Here is a 25,534-nt window from a genome sequence, read left to right as displayed (position 1 = left end):
GGCGTTTCGGGCACGTCCGACCGGTAGGAGGCCACGGGGAAGACCCAGGACACGCTGGGAAGACTATCTCTCCCGGCTGGCCTGGGAACGCCTCGGGATCCCCCGGGAGGAGCTGGACGAAGTGGCTGGGGAGAGGGAAGTCTGGGCTTCCCTGCTTAAGCTGCTGCCCCCGCGACCCGACCTTGGATACGCGGAAGAAGATGGATGGATGAATGCAACATAATCTGCCAATTTGAGCTCCATGTCACCAAAGAAAAAAGGTTTATCATCATTGGGTGCAAATAAGTTTACCAGTGTGATATTGTTATTATCTATATGGCAGTTAATAATCATATATCTACCCTCTGGATCTAAAAATACACTATTTATAATATAGTTAATCTTTTTGTTAAACATTATAGCAACACCAGATTTTTTGGAGGACAGTCCAACACCAACTATCTCACCAACCCACCCTTTTTTCAGATATTTTAAATGTTCAGTTTTCAAATGGGTTTCCTGTAGAAAAGCAATATCAGTACAAAGATTGTTTAGATGCTTCAAAATTTTTATTTGTTTCACCTGTTCATTTGCACCTTTTACATTCCAAGATATAATTCTCAAACATATTCTAGTCATTGCAATATATTATGTTTGTGTTAACTGGTTTTCTTCCTTATGTGACAAAAATTATCAAACATAACATTTAGTAAATGTGTCCTCTCAATGTATAATTTAACTGGGTTATTTTTTCTTGTTAATCCCCCTACCATCCCCCTCCCATTGCTCTTTACCACAAAATGTAATAATTTAAATAGCAAAACAAACATGTTTAAAGAAAGTAAAATAACTTAGAGAAAGAAAAAATATATATAATGGAAACAAAATCATAAGAGAAGGAGAAAGCTAGAAAATAGAACAGTAGAAGAGAGAAAAAAACTAAGAAATAACAAAACAAAACTGAACAAATATCACCAATCAATCAAGTAGTGGTATAAAAAGGAAAAACAGAACCAGGCCAGGCCAGAAATACTTTTTGGTATCGGGACAACACTACTAAACACATAATTAAGTACAGGAACAGAAAATACAGAACATGGAATTTTTTCCATTAATGGGTGGCGACTTGTCGGGTGTACCTGCCTTCCGTCCGAGTGCAGCTGGTATAGGCTCCAGCCCCCCCTGCTACCCCAAGAGGGACAAGCGGTAAAAAATGGATGGAAGGATGTTTTGCCAGCAGCTAAAAAAAAATAAGCTGGGGACTGAATTTGGAGCAACTTGGCTCATGTGAAATTCTAATAATCTGCCACCCAGGTCACAGTTCAAGACAAGTCTTTCTGCAAAACTACAGAGGGAAGCTGTTACCCTTGAAACACAGACTCTTTAAGGCTTCATTCAATTTGACTGGACTATTGTTGTCCCGATACCAAAATGTATTATGATACTTTTTGGTACTTTTCGATGCTTTTTTAAATAAAGGGGACCACAAAAAATTGCATTATTGGCTTTATTTTAACAAAAAATCTTAGGGTACATTAAACATGTTTCTTATTGCAAGTTTGTCCTTAAATAAAATAGTAAACATACAACACAACTTGTCTTTTATTTGTAAATAAGTAAGCAAAAAAAGGCTCCTAATTTAACTGCTGACATATGCATTAACATATTGTGTCATTTATCATTCTATTATTTTGTCAAATTTATTAAGGACAAGTGGTAGAAAATGAATTATTAATCTACATGTTAATTTACTGTTAATATCTGCTTACTTTCTCTTTCAACATGTTCTATCTACACTTCTGTTAAAATGTAATAATCACTCATTCTTCTGTTGTTTGGATACTTCACATTAGTTTTGGATGATACCACAAATGTGGGTATCAATCCGATACAAATTAGTTACAGGATCATACATTGGTCATATTCAAAGTCCTCATGTGTCCAGGGACATATTTCCTGAGCTTATAAACATAATGTGAATTTAAAAAAAATGAAAGAAAGATTTTGTGATGCTAAAAAAAAATCGATGTAATCATAGTAGTATCGATTAATTACGCTCCTGTACTTGGTATCATTACAGTGGATGTCAGGTGTAGATCCACCAAAGGCCTTTGTTTACATTGTGACGCCGGCCAGCTTTTGATTGATTGATTTAAACTTGTATTAGTAGATTGCACAGTACAGTACATATTCCGTACAATTGACCACTAAATGGTAACATCCGAATAAGTTTTTCAACTTGTTTAAGTCGGGGTCCACGTTAATCAATTCATGGTACAAATATATACTCTCAGCATAATACAGTCATCACACAAGTTAATCATCAGAGTATGTACATTAAATTATTTACATTATTTACAATCCGGGGGGTGGGATGTGGAGGGGGTTGGGGCCAGGGGGTTCGGTTTGGTTGATATCAGCACTTCAGTCATCAACAATTATATCATCTGAGAAATGAACATTGAAACAGTGTAGGTCTGACTTCGTAGGATATGTACAGCGAGCAGTGAACATAGTGAGTTCAGAAAGCATAAGAACAAGTATATACATTTGATTATTTACATTTGATTATTTACAATCCGGGGAGGTGGGATGTGGTGGGGGGAGGGTGTTAGTCTAGGGTTGTAGTTGCCTGGAGGTGGTCTTTTAGTGCGGTGTGTAGTGAAGCATGTTTAGCTATTCCTCGTCCTGCAGGGATGAAACTTGTAAAAAACGTACTTTATTTGTCGCCATGGAGGCGAGGATTAGTCATTTAGAAGTAGCTAAAACACTGCTGACTGGGGATGGACATTAGCCACTAGCTAGCTTGCCGTGTTTTAAAGCACCTCTTCCTGAGGGCGTTTCAGTGTTATAAGTTCACCTTTTTCTTTAGTATTTAAAGCCAAAATGTGTCCGTTCTCCCTTTTCTGTCTACACACTGTGTCTGTTTGTAAGTACTCCATGATTGTGCGCTGCCGAACATACTCCTCTGCTCGTAAAACCAACAATGACACGATGTGACGACGACGACGGGGGGTTTGGGGAGATGGGGGACCTGTACTTTTTAGAGGCAGTATAGTACCGAATATATACTAGTATCACGGTACTATACTAATACCAGTATACTGTACAACCCTAGACTGGACTATAACTGTATGCTTCAACTTTATTCGTCTCTATGGTGGGTTATTTGCAGCCGTAGTCAGTACAATGCGTGTTTGTTTTTTAGCGGGTTGAAAAAATTGCGTCCACACACGTGTCAATTAATACAGCCAGATGGGAATGGTGAAATCTAAATAATGCATGTAAGACCACAAAATATCAGGAGAACGCTGACTTGGAGTCTTTCGTCTTCTTCTGATCATGTGACAACGACATCATTCTTAACCGTACTGACCTAAAAATGCTCCCATGTGGACAGGCACTGAGTCAACAAAGTGTGTATAATCAGACATATTTTTGGTGAATATTTTTGCCTAAAACTGAATCATACTAAAACCAGGTCATATACAAACTAAGATATCATTGTACTTGTTTGAGATGTGTAAATAAGTCTGTAATATTGATAATGATGTTTGAAATCATGTCATTTTACAGGATGAAGAGGAAATTTTACTCTTGGGAAGAGTGCATGAATCTGAGGGAGTTAAAGGTGACATTTCGAACAAGTTATTACATTTTTTCACCACTTTTGGCTCTTTGAGCACTATATCAGATTGACCTTCACAATCTATAGAGACCCTTTCTTATGTATTATCTTACTTTCAGGTGTGATGCAACAAACTGAATGTTTCATTTTTCACCCTTCACGGTGGTAGCCTCTGAGTTCCACACCATTAGACTTAGACTTAGACTTCCTTTTATTGTCATTCAAATTTAAACTTTATAGTACAGCTAAGAACGAAATTGCGTTGCATTAGGTCATTGTAGTGCAGGATAAAAGAGCAATAAGGTGCAGATATAAATAAATAGATTACTGTACAGATAAATACATTGCACTTTTGCATATGCATCCACGTTTATGGATGTATGTTATATTGTCTTTATATTCCGGCGAATTAATCCATTTTGGGGGGGAATTGAGGGGATTACCGGTAATATGATGCGTTCAAGAGTCTTACGGCCTGAGGGAAGAAGCTGCTACAGAACCTGGAAGTTCTGCTACGGAGGCTGCGGAACCTCTTTCTACAACTTATAACCATAATAATTCACATACTGTATTGTTAAATTCATACTTTTTCGGCAATATAAATATTGTCATTTGTTTCTATAGGCCGGGGGTCAGCAACCCGAGGCTCTCGAGCCGCATGCGGCTCTTTAGTGCCGCCCTGGTGAGAATTTATTAAAAGAAAGCAGGAAAAATAATTAAAAATAAAAATAATGAAATATATATATATATATATATATATATATATATATTTATTTATTATATATATTATATATATATATATATATATATATATATATATATATATATATATATATATATATATATATATTTATTATATATATTATATATATATATATATATATATATATATATATATATATATATATATATATATATATATATATATATATATATTATATAATATGTATTATATATATTATATAATATGTATTATACATATACATTTTTAGTATTTTTTTTCTTTGAGGACAAACATGAAACAAACCTTCCCAATTGTTAGAAAGCCCACTGTTTAATATGTATGTGTGTATGCTTCACTGATGACTGTATTTGGTGAACATCGTTTTGTCCTACACATTTTGGCGGTTCTTGAACTCACCATAGTGTGGACTGTGACGCAACAGTTTGTTTACAAACCCCGTTTCCATATGAGTTGGGAAATTGTGTTAGATGTAAATATAAACGGAATACAATGATTTGCAAATCATTTTCAACCCATATTCAGTTGAATATACTACAAAGACAACATATTTGATGTTCAAACTGATAAACATGTTTTTTTTTGCAAATAATCATTAACTTTAGAATTTGATGCCAGCAACACGTGACAAAGAAGTTGGGAAAGGTGGCAATAAATACTGATAAAGTTGAGGAATGCTCATCAAACACTTATTTGGAACATCCCACAGGTGAACAGGCAAATTGGGAACAGATGGGTGCCATGATTGGGTATAAAAGTAGATTCCATGAAATGCTCAGTCATTTACAAAAAAGGATGGGGCGAGGGTCACCACTTTGTCAACAAATGCGTGAGCAAATTGTTGAACAGTTTAAGAAAAACCTTTCTCAACCTGCTATTGCAAGGAATTTAGGGCTTTCACCATCTACGGTCCGTAATATCATCAAAGGGTTCAGAGAATCTGGAGAAATCACTGCACGTAAGCAGCTAAGCCCGTGACCTTCGATCCCTCAGGCTGTACTGCATCAACAAGCGGCATCAGTGTGTAAAGGATATCACCTCAAGAACACTTCAGAAACCCACTGTCAGTAACGACAGTTCGTCACTACATCTGTAAGTGCAAGTTAAAACTCTCCTATGCAAGGCGAAAACCGTTTATCAACAACACCCAGAAATGCCATAGGCTTCGCTGGGCCTGAGCTCATCTAAGATGGACTGATACAAAGTGGAAAAGTGTTCTGTGGTCTGACGAGTCCACATTTCAAATTGTTTTTGGAAACTGTGGACGTCGTGTCCTCCGGACCAAAGAGGAAAAGAACCATCCGGATTGTTATAGGCGCAAAGTTGAAAAGCCAGCATCTGTGATGGTATGGGGGTGTATTAGTGCCCAAGACATGGGTAACTTACACATCTGTGAAGGCACCATTAATACTGAAAGGTACATACAGGTTTTGGAGCGACATATGTTACCATCCAAGCAACGTTACCATGGACGCCCCTGCTTATTTCAGCAAGACAATGCCAAGCCACGTGTTACATCAACGTGGCTTCATAGTAAAAGAGTGTGGGTACTAGACTGGCCTGCCTGTAGTCCAGACCTGTCTCCCATTGAATATGTGTGGCGCATTATGAAGCCTAAAATACCACAACGGAGACCCCCGGACTGTTGAACAACTTAAGCTGTACATCAAGCAAGAATGGGAAAGAATTCCACCTGAGAAGCTTAAAAAATGTGTCTCCTCAGTTCCCAAACGTTTACTGAGTGTTGTTAAAAGGAAAGGCCATGTATCACAGTGGTGAACATGCCCTTTCCCAACTACTTTGGCACGTGTTGCAGCCATGAAATTCTAAGTTAATTATTATTTGCAAAAAAAAAAAAAAGGTTTATGAGTTTGAACATCAAATATCTTGTCTTTTTAGTGCATTCAATTGAATATGGGTTGAAAAGGATTTGCAAATCATTGTATTCCGTTTATATTTACATCTAACACAATTTCCCAACTCAAATGGAAACAGGGTTTGTACATGTAAAATCTTCCACTCCTTCTTGGTCTCATTTTGTCCACCAAACGATTTATGCTGTGCGCTTTGTTGATGTTATTGACTTGTCGGAGTGCTAATCAGGCATATTTGGTCAGTGCATGACTGCAAGCTAATCAATGCTAACATGCTATTTAGGCTAGCTCTATGTACATATTGTATCATTATGCTGCATCTGTAGGTATATTTGAGCTCATTTAATTTAATTTCTTCTTTACAGATTTTGTCAATTGAGTTTATTGGAGATGTTAACTGTTTTTAATTGTTTCATTGTCCTTTCCGTACAGTCACTGAAGAAACTGAATCATCCCAATGTAATAAAACTGAAGGAGGTCATAAGGGAAAATGATCATCTCTTCTTTGTTTTTGAATATATGAAAGAAAACCTCTACCAGCTCATGAATGATAGGTAAGATTAATCACCAGTGCTGTTATTGAAATTTATAGTTAACGCGGTACTATCTCCTTAACTTTGACAGCCTTAATTAAAACAATAAATATTTACACGAGCGATTGTGCAGCATTTTTTTTTGATGGTCAGGTCGCTTTCACGTTCATCGTGTGCATTTTGTCAACTTGCGGGCGAAAAAAACATATTTGACTGTGCACATTAGAGGACGGAGGTGCTTTGTCACCCCGGAAAAACACATAAATTAGCCGCAGTATTGTACAAAGAGCAGGGTTGAAAGTGTAGGGAAAAAAGTAGCAGCGTTTAGACAGAAATGATGGCAATAGCCCAGAATTTGCAAATACTTGAAATAGGAGTATTTTAAATGGTCAATTATGCAATTCGATTCGGAGGAGTCTGTTTTGACTATCAACCTCACAGTCATCTGACATTAAACACCATACCACCCTCTGTGGGATATAGCAGGTGTGTTGGGAGGATGGATAGATTGCATTTTTTTCATTTCATCTTTTAACATTAGTGACATCATCTTGTGTGCAGACAAATGAATGGCCAATATCTAGATTTGTATTTCCGTGTGCGCCAGAATTTTATGGGTTCTTGCCATGCAAATATGGCACTATTCCCAATTGTTATGTGAATCTGTGGTATTTTATATTGCCTATTGTCGGTGGAAATGTACAATATGGAGTAATTGAAAACTGCCAAACATCTGAAGTAGAGATGTTTGATAATATCAGACTGCCGATATCATCGGCCAATAAATGCTTTACAATGTAATATCGGGAATTATCGGTATCGGTTTCAAAAAGTAAAATGTATGACTTTTTAAAACGCCGCTGTACGCAGTGGTACACAAACATAGGGAGAAGTACAAAGCACCAATTAACCTTAAAGGCACTGCCTTTGCGTGCTGGCCCAATCACATAATATCTACGGCTTTTCGCACACACAAGTGAATGCCCTCCATACTTGGTCAACAGCCATACAGGTCACACTGAGGTTGGCTGTATAAACAACTTTAACACTGTTACAAATATGCGCCACACTGTGAACCCACACCAAACAAGAACAACAAACACATTTCGGGAGAACATCCGCACCGTAACACAACATAAACCCAACAGAACAAATACCCAGAACCCCTTGCAGCACTAACTCTTCCGGGACGCCACAATATACAACCCCCCGCTACCCCCTATCTCCCCCCCACCTAAACCCCGCCCCCCAACCCCGCCCACCTCAACCTCCTCATGCTCTCTAAGGGAGAGCATGTCCTAAATTCCAAGCTGCTGTTTTGAGGCATGTTAAAAAAAAGAATATAAACCTGGGATTTATATAGCGCTTTTCTAAGTACCCAAAGTCGCTTTACATGTAGAACCCATCAATCATTCACACCTGGTGGTGGTAAGCTACTTTCATAGCCACAGCTGCCCTGGGGTAGACTGACGGAAGCGTGGCTGCAATTTGCGCCAACGGTCCCTCCGACCACCACCTATCATTCATCATTCAATTCACCGGTGTGAGTGGCACCGAGGGCAAAGGGTGAAGTGTCCCGCCCAAGGACACAACGGCAGCGATTTTTGGATGGTAAGAGGCAGGGAGCGAACCTGCAACCCTCAGGTTTCTGGCACGGTTGCTCTACCCACTACGCCATGCCGCCCCATGCACTTTATGACTTCAATAATAAATATGGCAGTGCCATGTTGGCATTTTTTTCCATAACTTGAGTTGATTTATTTTGGAAAAACCTTGTTACATTGTTTAATGCATCCAGCGGGGCATCACAACAAAATTAGGCATAATAATGTGTTAATTCCACGACTGTATATATTGGTATCGGTTGATATCGGAATCGGTAATTAAGAGTTGGACAATATCGGAATATCGGATATCGGCAAAAAAGCCATTATCGGACATCTCTAATCTGAAGGGAAAAAAATGCATGAAGACTATTATTTAAAGATATTTAAAGCTGCTGATGTAATTCGCTCTTTTAGTTTCTTGAGCTTATATGTCTTTCTGTCATTTTCTTTTCCATACAGCATGTGTTTCCACTGAATATTCTTTTGAACTCAAATCTCATTGTATTTGTTGTCTTTTGACACTTTGCTTCCAGGAACTGCGCAATGTTTTCTGAAAACGAGATAAGGAACATCATGTTTCAAGTGCTTTCCGGCTTAGCGTTTATGCATAAACATGGTAAGAAAATCCTTTTCTTTGCTTTTATATGATATTAATTGACCAAATACTTAAATCATTTAGGAATGCATACATACCTCAGCCTTCCCGGTAAGGTTTATTCAGGTGTACTGGAGAGGAGGCTATGCCGGATAGTCGATTCTCGGATTCAGGAGGAACAATGTGGTTTTCGTCCTGGTCGTGGAACTGTGGACAAGCTCCATACTCTCGGCAGGGTCCTTGAGGGTGCATGGGAGTTTGCCCGACCAGTCTACATGTACTTTGTGGACTTGGAGAAGGCATTCGACCGTGTCCCTCAGGAAGTCCTGTGGGGAGTGCTCAGAGAGTATGGGGTATCGGACTGTCTGATTGTGACGGTCCACTCCCTGTACGATCAGTGTCAGAGCTTGGTTCGCATTGCCGGCAGTAAGTCGGACACGTTTCCAGTGAGGGTTGGACTCCGCCAAGGCTGCCTTTTGTTACCGATTCTGTTCATAACTTTTATTGATAGAATTTCTAGGCGCAGTCAAAGCGTTGAGGGGATCTGGTTTGGTGGCTGCAGGATTAGGTCTCTGCTTTTTGCAGATGATGTGGTTCTGATGGCTTCATCTGGCCAGGATCTTCAGCTCTCACTGGATCGGTTCGCAGCCGAGTGTGAAGCGACTGGGATGGGAGTCAGCACCTCCATGGTTCTCGCCCGGAAAAGGGTGGAGTGCCATCTCCGGGTTGGGGAGGAGACCAAACCCCAAGTGGAGGAGTTCAAGTACTTCGGAGTCTTGTTCACGAGTGAGGGAAGAGTGGATCGGGAGATCGACAGGCGGATCGGTGCGGAATCTTCAGTATTGCGGACGCTGTATCGATCCGTTGTGGTGAAGAAGGAGCTGAGCCGGAAGGCAAAGCTCTCAATTTAGCGGTCGATCTACGTTCCCATCCTCACATATGGTCATGAGCTTTGGGTTATGAGCGAAAGGACAAGATCACGGGTACACACGGCCAAAATGAGTTTCCTCCGCCGGGTGGCGAGTCTCTCCCTTAGAGATAGGGTGAGAAGCTCTGCCATCCGGGAGGAGCTCAAAGTAAAGCCTCTGCTCCTTCACATCGAGAGGAGCCAGATGAGGTGGTTCGGGCATCTGGTCAGGATGCCACCCGAACGCCTCCCTAGGGAGGTGTTTAAGGCACATCCAACCGGTAAGAGGCCACGGGGAAGACCCAGGACACGTTGGGAAGACTATGTCTCCCGGCTGGCTTGGGAACTCCTCGGGATCTCCCGGGAAGAGCTAGACGAAGTGGCTGCGGAGAGGAAAGTCTGGGCTTCCCTGCTTAGGCTGCTGCCCCCGCGACCCGAACTCGGATAAGCGGAAGAAGATGGATGGATGGATGGATGGTTGAATGGGAATGCAAACAGAAACATCTACAAATCTGGTGGTCAGGTTAACTTGATCACTTTAAATGTCACTTTAAAGGGAAATTCCACTTTTTGGGGGGAATTTCGCCTATTATTCTCAATCCTTATGTAAGACAAGCTCACATATGTTGTTCTGTTTTTAATGAATTGAAACGAGTATATAAATGCGAACAAAAGTCCGCTTACAATGGAGCCTCTGGGAGTCTCTATTCTGCCTGTTAAGCCCTTAAACAACATCCAAACACCCCCTTTAAGGTTTTATGCACACGCTGTAAGTATGTAATGTAGTAAAAGGCACATTTACTACTGTTTACTACTGACTGCAGACTTCAACATCACCTACTGTACGATGTCTGCTCTCACTGGGTTGTCGACTGTTAGGATGTTGACATATTCCTATTTGGATGAAAAATGACTCATAATCCTCGCAAAGAAAAAAGGGTGTAGAACTCAACATCTTTTTGCGTCTTTCTTGCCATTACCCGGTCTAAATCAGATGCCAAAGTTTACCAGCTTGTCGTTTCATGTCCTCATCCTTCTACTATCCTGGTGAGAGGCATTATTTATGAGCTAGAATAAACTTTCACAAGCTCCGAGGCGAGAAAGTAGCTCAATAGATCACGGTGGACGCTTGATTGAGTTGTTCTGCGTTAGCGCTTATAATAACTATCACTAACATGTGGTTAATATTCAGGTTACGAAATGTAAATGAAATATTGTTGGTGCTTTTTGGACGGTTATTTAGTGGGCTTTATAGGCGGAATAGGCAGCATGGTGGCAGAGGTGTTAGTGCCTAACAATAAGAAGGTCCTGGGTTCGATTTGCGGGCTCTGGGTCTTTGAGAGTTTGCATATTACTAGACCTATATATTACAGGCTAAAAAAACTCCTTTGTCCCACACGCCATTAGACTGTACAACTCCTCTCTTGGGGGGAGGGAGGGTACTAGGATGACAGGGGATGCAAAACAATAACAGTGCAATACTTTTTCATAACATGGTCACTATTGCCTAGTTTCTTTGTTACATTCTTATTTTACTGTTGTATTTTTATTCTCATTGTTGCTTTTTATTTTTATTCTATTGTAATATTTTTCTATTTTGTTTCCATTTATACCCCCATTATTTACTTTATATGTTTTACTTTTTAAATTCGATCTCAATTTTGTACACTGCTGCTGGAATTTTAATTTTCCTGAGGGAACTCTCCTGAAGGAATCAATAAAGTACTATGTATCTATCTATCTATCTATCTATCTATCTATCTATCTATTCTCCCTCTGACTGCATGGGTTCCTTTTGAGTTTTTGGGCTTCCTCCCACCTCCAAAGTCATGCACCTGGGAATAGGTTGACTGCCAACACTAAATTGGCGCTAGTGTGTGAATGTGAGTGTGTCTGTCTATCTGTGTTGGCCCTGGGATGAGGTGGCAACTTGTCCAGATTGTGTACCCAGTCTTCCTCCCAAGTACAACTGGGATAGGCTCCAGCACCCTTGTGATGCCAAGAGGGACAAGCGCTAGGAAATGGATGGATGGATGGATGGATGGATATGGGAGAAATAGATGACCTTACATTGACTCCATTGTAAGAGGACTTATATGTACGTTTATTTACGAGTTAGAATGCATTAAAAAAAATACATCTGTCTTCTTGTCTCTCATTATGATTGTAAACAATAGGCAAAATTTAAAAAAAAAGTGCAGTTTCCCTTTAAAGCTGCTCTATGTCACTGGCTCACATTTTGTAAGCCAAAAATCCTATTAAAACACATTATTATGAATTAATTTGATTATTTTTAATATGCCAAGGGCCAACAAAACACAAGCTGTGTGCCAAAACGGCACTTTTAACACCCCTATTTAAATGGGATACAACGGGGAAGTGGACATGATTAGTGTAGGTTGGAATCAAAAGGGCAATAATTTCTTGTCAAAATGCAACCATTGTACTTTCTCATTTTGATAATGCAGGCTATTTCCACCGTGACATGAAACCGGAGAATTTACTCTGCATGGGCCCGGAGTTGGTTAAGATTGCAGATTTTGGACTTGCCAGAGAAATTCGCTCCCAGCCACCATACACTGATTATGTGTCCACCAGATGGTGAGACTCAAATTAGATAGCACTTGGCTAGTTTGACAATATTGATGGTTTGATGGTTGATATTGTTGTACATACAAAACCCAAAACCAGTTGGCACGTTGCGTGAATCGTAAATAAAAACAGAATACAATGATTTGCTAATCCTTTTCAACTTATATTCAATTGAATACACTGCAAAGACAAGATATTTAATGTTCGAACTGAGAAACATTTTTTTAGAATTTAATGGCAGCAACACATTGCAAAAAAGTTGGCACCGGGGCATTTTTACCACTGTGTTACATGGCCTTTCCTTTTAACAACACTCAGTAAACGTTTGGGAACTGAGGAGACCAATTTTTGAAGCTTTTCTGGTGGAATTATTTCCAATTCTTGCTTGATGTACAGCTTAAGTTGTATTTTACGCTTCATAATGTGCCACACATTTTCAATGGGAGACAGGTCTGGACTACAGGCAGGCCAGTCTAATACCCGCACTCTTTTACTACGAAGCCACGCTGTTGTAACACTCACAGAATGTGGCTTTGCATTGTCTTGGTGAAATAAGCAGGGGCGTCCATGAAAAAGACGTTGCTTGGATGGCAACATATGTTGCTCCAAAACTTGTATGTACCTTTCAGCATTAATGGTGCCTTCACAGATGTGTAAGTTACCCATGCCTTGGGCACTAATACACTCTCATACCATCACAGATGCTGGCTTTTGAACTTTGCGCCTGTAACAGACCGGATTGTTCTTTTCCGCTTTGGTCCGGAGGACACGACATCCACAGTTTGCAAAAACAATTTAAAATATGGACTCATCAGACCACAGAACACTTTTCCACTTTGCATTAGTCCATCTTAGATGAGATCAGGACCAGCGAAGCCGGCGGCGTTTCTGGGTGTTGTTGATAAATGGCTTTGGCTTTGCATAGTAGAGTTTTAACTTGCACTTACAGATGTAGCGATGAAATGCAGTTACTGACAGTGGTTTTCTGAAGTGTTCCTGAGCCCGTGTGGTGATATCCTTTACACACTGTTGTCGCCTTTTGATGTAGTACCGCCTGAAGGATTGAAGGTCATGGGCATTGCCGCTTACGTGCAGTGATTTCTCCAGATTCTCTGAACCTTTTGATGATATTACGGACCATAGATGGTGAAATCCCTAAATTCCTTGCAATAGCTGGTTGAGAAATTTTGTTCTAAAACTATTTGAATACTTGCTCACGCAGTTGATCACAAAGTGGTGACCCTTGCCCCATCCTTGATTGTGAATGACTGAGCCTATCATGGAAGCTGCTTTTATACCCAATCATGGCACCCACCTGTTCCCAATTAACCTGTTCACCTGTGGGATGTTCCAAATAAGTGTTTGATGAGCATTCCTCAACGTTCCCAGTCTTTTTTGCCACTTGTGCCAGCTTTTTTGAAACATGTTGCATGCATCAAATTCCAAATGAGCTAATATTAGCAAAAAATAACAAAGTTTACCAGTTTGAACATTAAATATATATTCTTTGCAGTATATTCAATTGAATATAGGTTGAAAAGGATTTGCAAATAATTGTATTCCGCTTTTATTTACGATTTACACAACGTGCCGACTTCACTGGTTTTGAGTTTTGTAATATAGGATTTATATTTAGTATGTGATTGTAAAAAAAAACACAGAACCTATATTTGAAGAGAAATATGTGAAGTGTGAAATGTTGTTAATTATGTGAGAATGTTATAAGTATAGAGCTGTGTTTTAACAGGTACAGAGCTCCAGAGATTTTGCTCAAGTTCACCTCATACAGCTCACCCATTGACATCTGGGCATTAGGGTGCATCATGGCAGAGTTGTACGCTCTTCGACCATTGTTTCCCGGCAACAGTGAGGTGGATCAGATCTTTAAGATTTGTCAAGTGCTGGGGACTTTGAAAAAGGTGAGCCAACATAAAATAACTTCTGTTTTCACATAGGGCTGCACAATTAATCAAATTTTAATTGTGATCACGATTTTGGCCGCTACGATTAAATGAGGGTGATCGTCGGCGATATCAACCTTTAAAAAGCAGGCTGCGCTGTATATCAGTTCAAGTACTTTCACAACCAACAGTCAACCAACCACCGAGGGGTGACCGAAAGACAGTGGACTCATGGGAGTGCGAGTAAGAATGAGTGAGAGGGTAACTGACAGTTGATCATCCGCCCGTCTGCAGCTCCCGAAAAGATTTGGAAAAATAAATGCATTATTCCATTGGTGCCCTTCTCTCCCATATAGCAGACCTTGGCAACCCGCTGAACATTCCTCAATTATTATTTTTTTATCTTTAAGATGGAAACTGTAGCTGCCATTATGATGTGCAGTGATGTTTTCAAATGACCGTAAGTCTTTAACTATACAAAGTATTTCAATGGTTGGAATCGGCGCGTTTGCATGATATACTAGTTACTATGGTAATCTAATTAGTTTCTATGGTAATCTAAATCACAGTAGCTCAGACAAGGCACCAAGCAGTGTGGGTGGGGAGCATTTCCACAGAGTGTTTTCAGAGCGGCCAGCCTGAAAATGCGGATGTCAGGAAACAGACGCGGAAGGAGATTTTTACAACAAAGTTCTACAGCTTAGTGATATATCAGATTGTAGGTGGGGTTTTTTTTACCCATCGCGTTCATATTTCGCTGTGTTAGTTGCATTTTTGTTGCGTTTCGCTTGATTTTAAAATATATCGATCGAGAGGGGGTGTGACGTTGATATGTTGTCAATATTCAGTGTTTTATCGTTCATAGAAAAATGTAAAAGTCCATTCTGTTTTTTAAGGCGGTCTGTCATAACGTTTTTAGCATTCAATCAAACATTATTGTGAGGTTTTGTATTAGTGTTCCTAAAAATCAGATATACCAGCCCGAAGACATTTTTTCCTCTAAATTTGGCCCCCGAGTGTTATAGTTTAAAGAGGGGAGATGACGGCTCAGACACCAGGGGGTTTGCCCAATGATTTATATAAATATACATATATATATATATATATATATATATAGTTAATAAATATAAATAATAATAAACAATACTACTAACCAATAGAATGGAGTGTGTGACCAAGATACAAGAGTGTGTGGTGTAAGACGATGTGTGCAATTGATTGTCGTGTATTACCGTGATGTTGAGGAGAGAGAGAGGAAGGACAAAGCAGTAGGACAGTCCGTGAACAGGCAAGGGGGTCGAGGGTAGAAGCGAGGCAGCGTAGTCCGTGTCCGAGTAGGGGTCGAGGATCGAGGAAGGCAGTCCAAATCACAAACGCGGAACGACAAGAGATCACAACGGGGAGACTCGGGAAGGCACTGCGGGAGAACAAACAAGGACGTCAGACACGGAGGGAAAACGCAGAGAGAAAGAGAGAGAGAGAGCATAAGGCTTTGGCACTGTTCAGAAACTAAGTTCCCGCCTGGATCCTTGGGTCCACTGGTCCTTTATACAGCTCCCTCTCATCAGGTCCAGGTGCGCTGATTGCTGATCGCCCACAGTCTTGCCGGCATGTGGGCGTGACGCGGCCGTGGGCGCGGCACGAGGCGCGGCAAGCAGAGCGCAAAGATGGGGCGCATTGGAATGCGCCCCATCTTTGCGCTCTGCTTGCCGCGCCTTGTGACGCGCCCACGCCTTACCGTTCTCGAGGCATCCTCCTGCTCGTTCCCACAAACCTGGAAAAACTCCTGCGCGTATAAACAAAGCGACGGCAAAGCTGCGTTGGTGTGCACATGTCAACAAATTAATGGGTTGCGGCGACAGGTTAAGCCAGTGGTTCTCAAATGGGGGCACGCGTACCCCTGGGGGTACTTGAAGGTATGCCAAGGGGTACGTGAGATTTTTTTTAAATATTCTAAAAATAGCAACAATTCAAAAATCCTTTATAAATATATTTATTGAGTAATACTTCAACAAAATAGGAATGTAAATTCATAAACTCAGTGAAGCACAAGCTCAGGTTTCTCACTAAAATGTCTGTCAAAAAGAACTGTGAAAAGAAATGCAATATTCAGTGTTGACAGCTAGATTTTTTGTGGACGTGTTCCATAAATATTGATGTTAAAGATTTATTTTTTTGTGAAGAAATGTTTAGAATTATGTTCATGAATCCAGATGGATCTTTATTACAATCCCCAAAGAGGGCACTTTAAATTGATGTGTAGAAATCTTTATTTATAATTGAATCACTTGTTTATTTTTCAACAAGTTTTTAGTTATTTTCATATCTTTTTTTCTAAATAGTTCAAGAAAGACCACTACAAATGAGCAATATTTTGCACTGTTATACAATTTAATAAATCAGAAACCAATGACATAGTGCTGTATTTTACTTCTTTATCTCTTTTTTTCAACCAAAAGTGCTTTGCTCTGATTAGGGGGTACTTGAATTAAAAAAATGTTCACAGGGGGTACATCACTGAAAAAAGGTTGAGAACCACTGGGTTAAGCAATAAAAACACCCTCCCTTCTTTCCTCAACCGCCATCGTTTGCCAGCGACGTGAAGCTAATAATCCAAACAGAGTTATGGTTGCTCACATAGCAGTCCAATGGCGCAAAACCCTGACGTACAGACTACCGTGACAACAACCGTGCACCGAGAGACCCCATATCCATCCACCTCTCAAACACACGCATTCATAACGAATGTAATACCATTTTATTTAGCAAAGACACAAGCGGTACACTGCAAAAAGTCAGTGTTCAAAAACAAGAAAAAAAAATACAAAAATTAGGGGTATTTTATTTGAACTAAGCAAAATTATCTGCCAATAGAACAAGAAAATCTGGCTCGTCAAGACTTTCCAAAACAAGTAAAATTAGCTCAATGAACCCAAAAATACCTTAAAATAAGTATATTCTCACTAATAACAAGTGCACTTTTCTTGGTAGAAAAAAAAGAGACCTTTTTGCTCAATATGTTAAAAATTATTCTTAAATTAAGTGAATGCTAGTGCCATTATCTTGACATAATGATATGTGCTCGGCATTATATTTCTTGAAACCAGCAAACTTATACTAAAAACTAATTTATTGTTCTTAATGGAAATTCAACAAGGCAACCGCTTGTTACTCTCGGGGTCTCCGAGCCGCTCAGGCAAATCATATGGTCTAAAAATGCATTTTTCCATCGATAACATGACATCATCGTGCCAAGTGCGTGCTCTTTCAGTCAATTAGTGCGCATATATACAGCCCGGCCCCCAGCCAAAAAAATGTTTATTGTAATTTTGAGGAATTTATCTGAATGTGCATGAACTATTTCTGTTCAAAATTGTTTGGAATGTCAAATGTTAAATGTTTAAATATTTACTGTCAGTTTACTGTACTGTGCCAACTGTACTACTTTATGAATACGTATTTTCTATTGTTTCATTGAAAATAAAACAGCAAAGTCCATTTGGCTGTCATCTGTTTTAATTATGAGACACAATTGTGTCAAAATCATGATTTTTTTTTCATGCTTGAAATAAGAAATTATTACAAGCTGTAATATCTTACTGAGATAATTTAGGACCAAAACCCTTAAAACAAGTAAAAGACTCTAGCATAAAATCTGCTTAGTGAGAAGAATGATCTTATCAGACAGAAAATTAACAAATATCACCCTTATTGGAGATATTTAATCTTACTTAGATTTCAGTTTTTGTAGTGTAGAAAACGGATGGATTCATGGATGTCCTATATATCCTGTGAGCAGAACAGTGTGTCCCTTGTATGTGTCTTTTGTGCATAATCTTATTTGTTCACTTGTTTTACATAACATAGTAATGTTGTCCCGATACCAATATTTTAGTGCCGGTACCGGTACCAAAATGTATTTCGATACTTTTCGGTACTTTTCTAAATAAGGGGCACCACAAAAAATGGCATTATTGGCTTTATTTTAACAAAAAATATCTTAGGGTACATTAAACATACAGTATGTGTATTATTGCAATCAAAGAACAATTGTGTCCTTAAATAAAATAGTCAACATACAAGACAACTTGTCTTTTAGTAGTAAGTAAGCAAACAAAAACTCCCAATTTGTCTGCTGACGTATGCAGTAACATATTGTGTCATTTCTCATTCCATATTGTCAAAATTATGAGGGACAAGCTGTAAAAATTGATTATTAATCCACGTGTTCATTTACTGTTAATATCTGGTTATTTTCTGTTTTAACATGTGCTATCTCACTTCTGTTAAAATGTAATAATCACTTATTCTTCTGTTGTTTGGATACTTTACATTAGTTTTGGATGATACAAATTTAGGTATCGATCCGATACCAAGTAGTTACAGGATCAGACATTGGTCATATTCAAAGTCCTCATGTGTCCAGGGACATATAGTATTTCCTGAGTTTATAAATAGGAATTTAAAAAAAAAGGAAAAAAGATTTTGTGACGATAAAAATATTGATGTAATCATACTAGTATCGACTACATACACTCCTGTACAGTGGATGTCAGGTGTAGATCCATTCATGGCATTTGTTCAGAGTGCTAGCTTGCTGTTAGCGGTTAGCTATCGTATCCTCCTACGGTGTGTAGTGAAGCATGTTTAGCTATTCCTCGTCCTGCAGGGATGATACTTGTAAGAAAATCACTTTATTTGTCACCATGGAGGCGAGGATTAGTGATTCAGAAGTAGCTAAAGCACTGCCGACTGCGAATGGACGTCCGCCGCTACCTAGCTAGCCATGTCTTAAAACACCTCTTCCTGAGGGCATTTCAGTGTTATAACTTCACCTTTATCTTCAGTTTTTCGGCCAAAATGTGTCCGTTCTCCCTTTTCTGTCTACACACTGTGTCTTCTTGTAAGTACTCCGTGATTGTGCGCTGCCGAACATGCTCCTCTGCTCCCAAACCAGCAATGTCGTGACGTGACGACGCGCCGTCATACCCGGGAACCGCTAATTTTCAAATAGAGTATATACCATTTTTTATTCATTACTACCGCGATACTATACCAGTACTGGTATACCGCACAACCCTATAACATAGTAAATAATAATGATTAATAATCGTGATTTCATTATTGATAAAAAATAATCTTGATTATTATTTTGGCGGGTTCTCCCCGTGACTGCGTGGGTTCCCTCCGGGTACTCCGGCTTCCTCCCACCGCCAAAAACATGCACCTGTGGATAGGTTGATTGGCAACACTAAATTGGCCCTAGTGTGTGAATGTGAGTGTGAATGTTGTCTGTCTATCTGTGTTGGCCCTGTGATGAGGTGGCGACTTGTCCAGGGTGTACCCCGCCTTCCGCCCGAATGCAGCTGAGATAGGCTCCAGCACCCCCCGCAACCCCGAACGGGAAAAGCGGTAGAAAATGGATGGATGGATTATTTTGGCGATAATCGTGCAGCCCTATCTTCACATCTGTGGGCTTAATTGTGGTTTTCACACTATCAAATACTCTCCCGAGTAGAGTAGTCTGACAAATTCTAAGTGTTGTTTCTGTGTTGCTATGGTAATTTCTGTGTTGCTATGGTCATTTCTGTGTTGCTATGGTCATTTCTGTGTTGCTATGGTCATTTCTGTGTTGCTATGGTAATTTCTCAAGAAACATTTCCACAAGATGTAACAAGAAGAACGTCAGCTACAAGCTAAACGTAATCGATTGTAGGAAAACATAGGACAATTCAAACCACAAAGCTATAATATAAGCAGTCTTGAGGTCAGTATAAGTCATGAATAGTTTGACAAGACAAAATACTAAAGGGACAAACTTGGCCGAGCTTGGAAGCCACACTTTGAATAGCTTTCGTCTTCCGCTATAACTCACTGAACAATCAGCATATATGGAGTAACATAGATTGTCATAGCTACCAGGGGTGTGAATCTCAAAGGGGTCGTATTAGTATTACTTTTCCACATTTAAAACACTTATTTGTGGTGTTTATACATACTTGCCAACCTTGAGACCTCCGATTTCGGGAGGTGGGGTGTGGAGGGCGTGGTCGGGGGGGCGTGGTTGAGGGCGTGGCTAAGAGGGGAGAAGTATATTTACAGCTAGAATTCACCAAGTCAAGTATTTCATATATATATATATATATATATATATTTATATATATATATATATATAAAAGAAATACTTGACTTTCAGTGAATTCTAGCTATATATATTTATTTTATTATATATATGTATATATATATATATATAATATATATATATATATATAATATATATATATAATATATATATATATACATATATATGTATATATATATAATATATATATATATATATATATATATATATATATATATATATATATATATATATATATATATATATATATATAAATAACAGAAATACTTACATTTCAGTGTTCATTTATTTATACATATACACACACATAACACTAATCTACTCATTGTTGAGTTAAGGGTTGAATTGTCCATCCTTGTTCTGTTCTCTGTCACTATTTTTCTAACCATGCTGAATACCCTCTCTGATGATGCATTGCTGTGTGGCACGCACAAAAGTGCTTTCATCAAATGCACTAGAGTCTGGAATCTTCCATCTCTCCCTAGCATGGCCCAAAAACAGTCAATCTTTGCTTCCTGAGGAAGATCTTCACTGCCAAGCACTTGGTAGTCCACTACTTCTTCCCGGAGGCTATCCAGGTCCAATCGCAACTGCGGCTTGGATCTTACAAGTGTATTTCTTCATCTTACTCGTCGTCGGCGTCGCCATGGCTGTATCTTCCTCGTTCTTCTGCTTCGTCTATTTGTTGTGTGCGCAGTTGTGCACTGCACTCTATAAAAGCCCTAGATGTTATTGTTACATATGCATGTACAGTAGATGGCAGCATTGTCCTGTTTAAGAGTGTCACAACATTGCTGTTTATGGCAGACGAACTGCTTTACGGTAGACGAAAACGTGACTGCTGTTGTTGTGTGTTGTTACAGCGCTGGGAGGACGTTAATGAAACTGCCTAACAATAAACCCACATAAGAAACCAAGATTTTGCCCTCCATCATTCTAGTTATAACGTGATTGGGCAGGCACGCGTTTATACTGTGGGAAAGCGGACGTGAAAACAGGCTCACTCAGGTCTGCATGGAGCTGGAGGGGGCGTGGCCTCCAGCTCCGCCTGAATTTCGGGAGATTTTCGGGAGAAAATTTGTCCCGGGAGGATTTCGGGAGAGGCGCTGAATTTCAGGAGTCTCCCGGAAAATCCGGGAGGGTTGGCAAGTATGTGTTTATAACATGTAATGGTAGTTTTGCATAGGTTATGTTTACAGACATTTTCAAGCCGTTGACCATCTCTGTTACACGCTGTTTGACAATTCAGTCCAGATTTTGCGGTTTTCCGTGTTTATGTTTAGTTCCTGTCCTTTGCTCCTATTTTCTAGTCGTCACTTCCTGTTTGCTTGTCCTTGTAGCATCTTTACTTTGTGGGCCAGAGCACCTGTTTATTATTTGTAATCAAGGCGATTTAGGTTCCGCCATTGCTTCATCTTGTGTCGGAACATATGTTTTGGAAATGCTTTGTTTGCTTCCCAGTGAGAAACTTTTGCTGTCCTTGTTTACTTTGTAGCCTGTTTAATTCTATTGTAGCTCTATCTGCTGACGTCACATGTGGGACAAATGTCACAAAATGGATTACTCATAAAAAGGCAATGTATAAACCCCAAAACCAGTAAAGTTGGCACGTTGTGTAAATCGTAAATAAAAACAGAATACAATGATTTGCAAATCCTTTTGAACTTATATTCAATTGAATAGACTGCAAAGACAATATACTTAACGTTTGAACTGGTAAACTTTGTTATGTTTTGCAATTAGCTCATTTGGAATTTGATTCCTGCAACATGTTTCAAAAAAGTGTCAAAAAAGACTGAGAAAGTTGAGGAATGCTCATCAAACACTTATTTGGAACATCCCACAGGTGAACAGGATAATTGGTAACAGGTGGGTGCCATGATTGGGTATAAAAGCAGCTTCCATGAAATACTCAGTCATTCATAAACAAGGATGGGACGAGGGTCACCACTTTGTGAACAAGTGCGTGAGAAAATTGTCGAACAGTTTAAAAACAACATTTCTCAACGAGATATTGCAAGGAATTTAGGGATTTCATCATCTACAGTCCGTAATATCATCAAAAGTTTCAGAGAATCTGGAGAAATCACTGCACGTAAGCGAAGATATTACGGACCTTCGATCCCTCAGGCGGTAGTGCATCAAAAAGCATGGTGGAAAAGTGTTCTGTGGTCTTGACGAGTCCACATTTCAAATTGATTTTGGAAACTGGATGTTGTGTCCTCCGGAACAAAGAGGAAAAGAACCATCTGGATTGTGCAAAGTTGTGCAAAGTGCCCAAGGCATGGATAACTTACACATCTGTGAAGGCACCATTAATGCTAAAAGGTACATACAGGTTTTGGAGCAACATATGTTGCTATCCAAGCAACGTTATCATGGACGCCCCTGCTTATTTCAGCAAGACAATGCCAAGCCACGTGTTACAACAGCGTGGCTTCGTAGTAAAAGAGTGCGGGTACTAGACTGGCCTGCCTGTAGTCCAGACCTGTCTCCCATTGAAAATGTGTGCCGCAATATGAAGCCTAAATTGTGACAACGGAGAACCCAGACTGTTGAACACTTAAGCTGTACATCAAGCAAGAATAGGAAAGAATTCCACCCAAAAAGCTTCAAAAATTGGTCTCCTCAGTTCCCAAACATTTACTAAGTGTTGTTAAAAGGAAAGGCCATGTAACACAGTGGTAAAAATGCCCCTGTGCCAACTTTTTTGCAACATGTTGCTGCCCTTAAATTCTAAGTTAATGATTATTTGCAAAAATAAGTTTCTCAGTTCGAACATTAAATATCTTGTCTTTGCAGTCTATTCAATTGAATATAAGTTGAAAAGGATTTGCAAATCATTGTATTCTGTTTTTATTTACGAATTACACAACATGCCAACTTCACTGGTTTTGGGTTTTGTAGGTTGCGACTTGATATCTACAACAAGCATCAAAGTATTTAATTTAAATTGTTAGCAAGATCATTCTTGTAGATCTTGTACATGCAGAGAAGAAAAAAAATACTATTTTTTTTAGCAAAACCGTCTTGAGTTTGAAAGTTTAACTTGGATTTGTGACAGAATCACTTATACTGACTACTGTCTTTCGATCATGTGTCTCACCGCATTAAGGCAGAATGGTCTGAAGGCTACACTTTAGCCACTCGAATCAACTTCCGCTTCCCAAAATGTGTCCCGACCTGCCTCAGCTCTCTGATTCCCAACGCCAGCGAAGAAGCAATCACATTGATGAAAGACATGCTGCAATGGGATCCGAAGAAAAGGCCAAGTGCTGCTCAGGTAAATTGAAATGTTTTGGTAAATTACCGGCAGTTTAAGACAGAAACCTGCAAAAAGATCTAGAAACTATGTATGTCCGAACCAACAGAACTTCACATGAGCAAGTATTAAAAACAATGTTCCCTCTAAGGTGCGCGCCTGTGCAATTGCGCACTGCTCAAGCGTCCTCTGCACACGGCAAATCTATGCCACGCACAAAATCAAATAAAAAAATTAACGCATAACAATTTTCGACACGCGGACACGACAGAGAAAACAGTTTTCGTCATCATTGTTCAAATATTGTAACGTCTGTCGAGACGCTTTGAGGACATGAATTCCATCGATCACTTTACTGAGCAAAACTCTTTATTGTCGGCCATAAACACATCACCAAAACATTAGTAAAAAAAATTATATCTCGCAAAACTGGTCATTTTCTGCTGTACAAACCAGACCAAAACCAACTTTGTTATATCAACAGCAGCCGCTCGCTCTTTCTCACTTGCGCCAACACATGCACATATGGCACTTAGCCAGTGATGCGTTTACAGCCACACAAAAAGTTGGACAACTCCAACACCACATATAAAGTGTAATTCCAGGTCGTTACACTATGATTTACCAATCAAATGTGTGCTTATTCTCGTGTCATTTATTAGGAATCGTAATTTATAAATATAAATCATGAAATGCTGTTAGTATATTACATAAATACTAATAAAAATAGGAAGATGCAGGAATGTACACATGATCCCGTGCTTACATCTCATTGTGCAACATGTGAATGTTTTAATGGGAACTAAATGCAATGTCTGAAAGAGGTACAAATTATTTCCAAAGCAGGACCTCCACCCAGACAAACAATACAAGTACACAGTTCATGAAAAACAATATTTTTTGTTATTGTCATTGTAAGTGGGCCTAAACACTTATATTAGAAAATAACCCCATGGAAATGACTGCTGTCATTTGATTATAATAATAAGAGAATGTTGTCTGTCTATCTGTGTTGGCCCTGCGATGAGGTGGGGACTTGTCCAGGGTGTACACCGGGTTCCGCCCGAATGCAGCTGAGATAGGCTCCAGCACCCCCCGCGACCCTGAAAGGGACAAGCGGTAGAAAATGGATGGATGGCTGGAGATTGAACTTGTTATTTAGTCAGGTTTGGGACAGGTGTGCTGCTGGGGTAGCCACAGTGTGCACGTCTGATGTTGCTCACATGGGCTCCACTGAATGCTCAGGGAGTTTTTGCGTTTGCTCACACACATGAAAAATTAGAGGGAACATTGATTGGAAACACACGAGCGAGTATTGGGAACAGAGGCAAGGAAACATTTCAAGTAAGGGTGGGCCAAAATGCAAGTAGCTAAAAACAGGGCCAGTTTTGCCGATACTGATACTTTTTACATATTTATTAAGATCATTTTAATGATATATGATTTTGCCTTTAATTTGTTGATCATGATTAGACACAATAAAACACATATTTAAGTGCTGTCAAAATTAACATGTTAGGACATGCAATTAATAGAAATATAGGGTATTAATCATTTATAAACGCAGATTAATCACAAAATGTATTTATGTTTACCGTACCTGAAAGGCGCTATACGTTCACGTATATGTTCACGTCAATGCATACGCCAGTGCAAAGATGAGTGCCATTTAGACAATACTGTTACCAAGTTTTGAGGAAGAACATAGATGCATTTAGGTAAACCATCCAAACATTGTTTGTGTATGACAATTTGGACAATACAATTGCATT

General features: G+C 39.4%; 1 protein-coding gene across 3 annotated transcripts in view; it reads left to right on the top strand.

Moving 5' to 3' along the window:
* LOC133616399 (serine/threonine-protein kinase MAK-like) overlaps positions 1-25,534 on the top strand; it is a 67,726-nt gene that overhangs the window by 28,400 nt on the left and 13,792 nt on the right. For all 3 annotated transcript variants that reach the window (XM_061975598.2, XM_061975597.2, XM_061975599.2), the window contains 6 exons: positions 3,556-3,610; positions 6,656-6,777; positions 8,897-8,979; positions 12,334-12,466; positions 14,205-14,376; positions 23,616-23,783. In XM_061975598.2, coding sequence (XP_061831582.2) covers positions 3,556-3,610; positions 6,656-6,777; positions 8,897-8,979; positions 12,334-12,466; positions 14,205-14,376; positions 23,616-23,783 — 733 coding nt within the window. The remainder of the gene's footprint in view (positions 1-3,555; positions 3,611-6,655; positions 6,778-8,896; positions 8,980-12,333; positions 12,467-14,204; positions 14,377-23,615; positions 23,784-25,534) is intronic.

The sequence above is a fragment of the Nerophis lumbriciformis genome, linkage group LG14 (genome assembly GCF_033978685.3).
Source record: "Nerophis lumbriciformis linkage group LG14, RoL_Nlum_v2.1, whole genome shotgun sequence".
Taxonomy (NCBI): domain Eukaryota; kingdom Metazoa; phylum Chordata; class Actinopteri; order Syngnathiformes; family Syngnathidae; genus Nerophis; species Nerophis lumbriciformis.
This window is presented reverse-complemented; position numbering and strand designations above follow the sequence as displayed.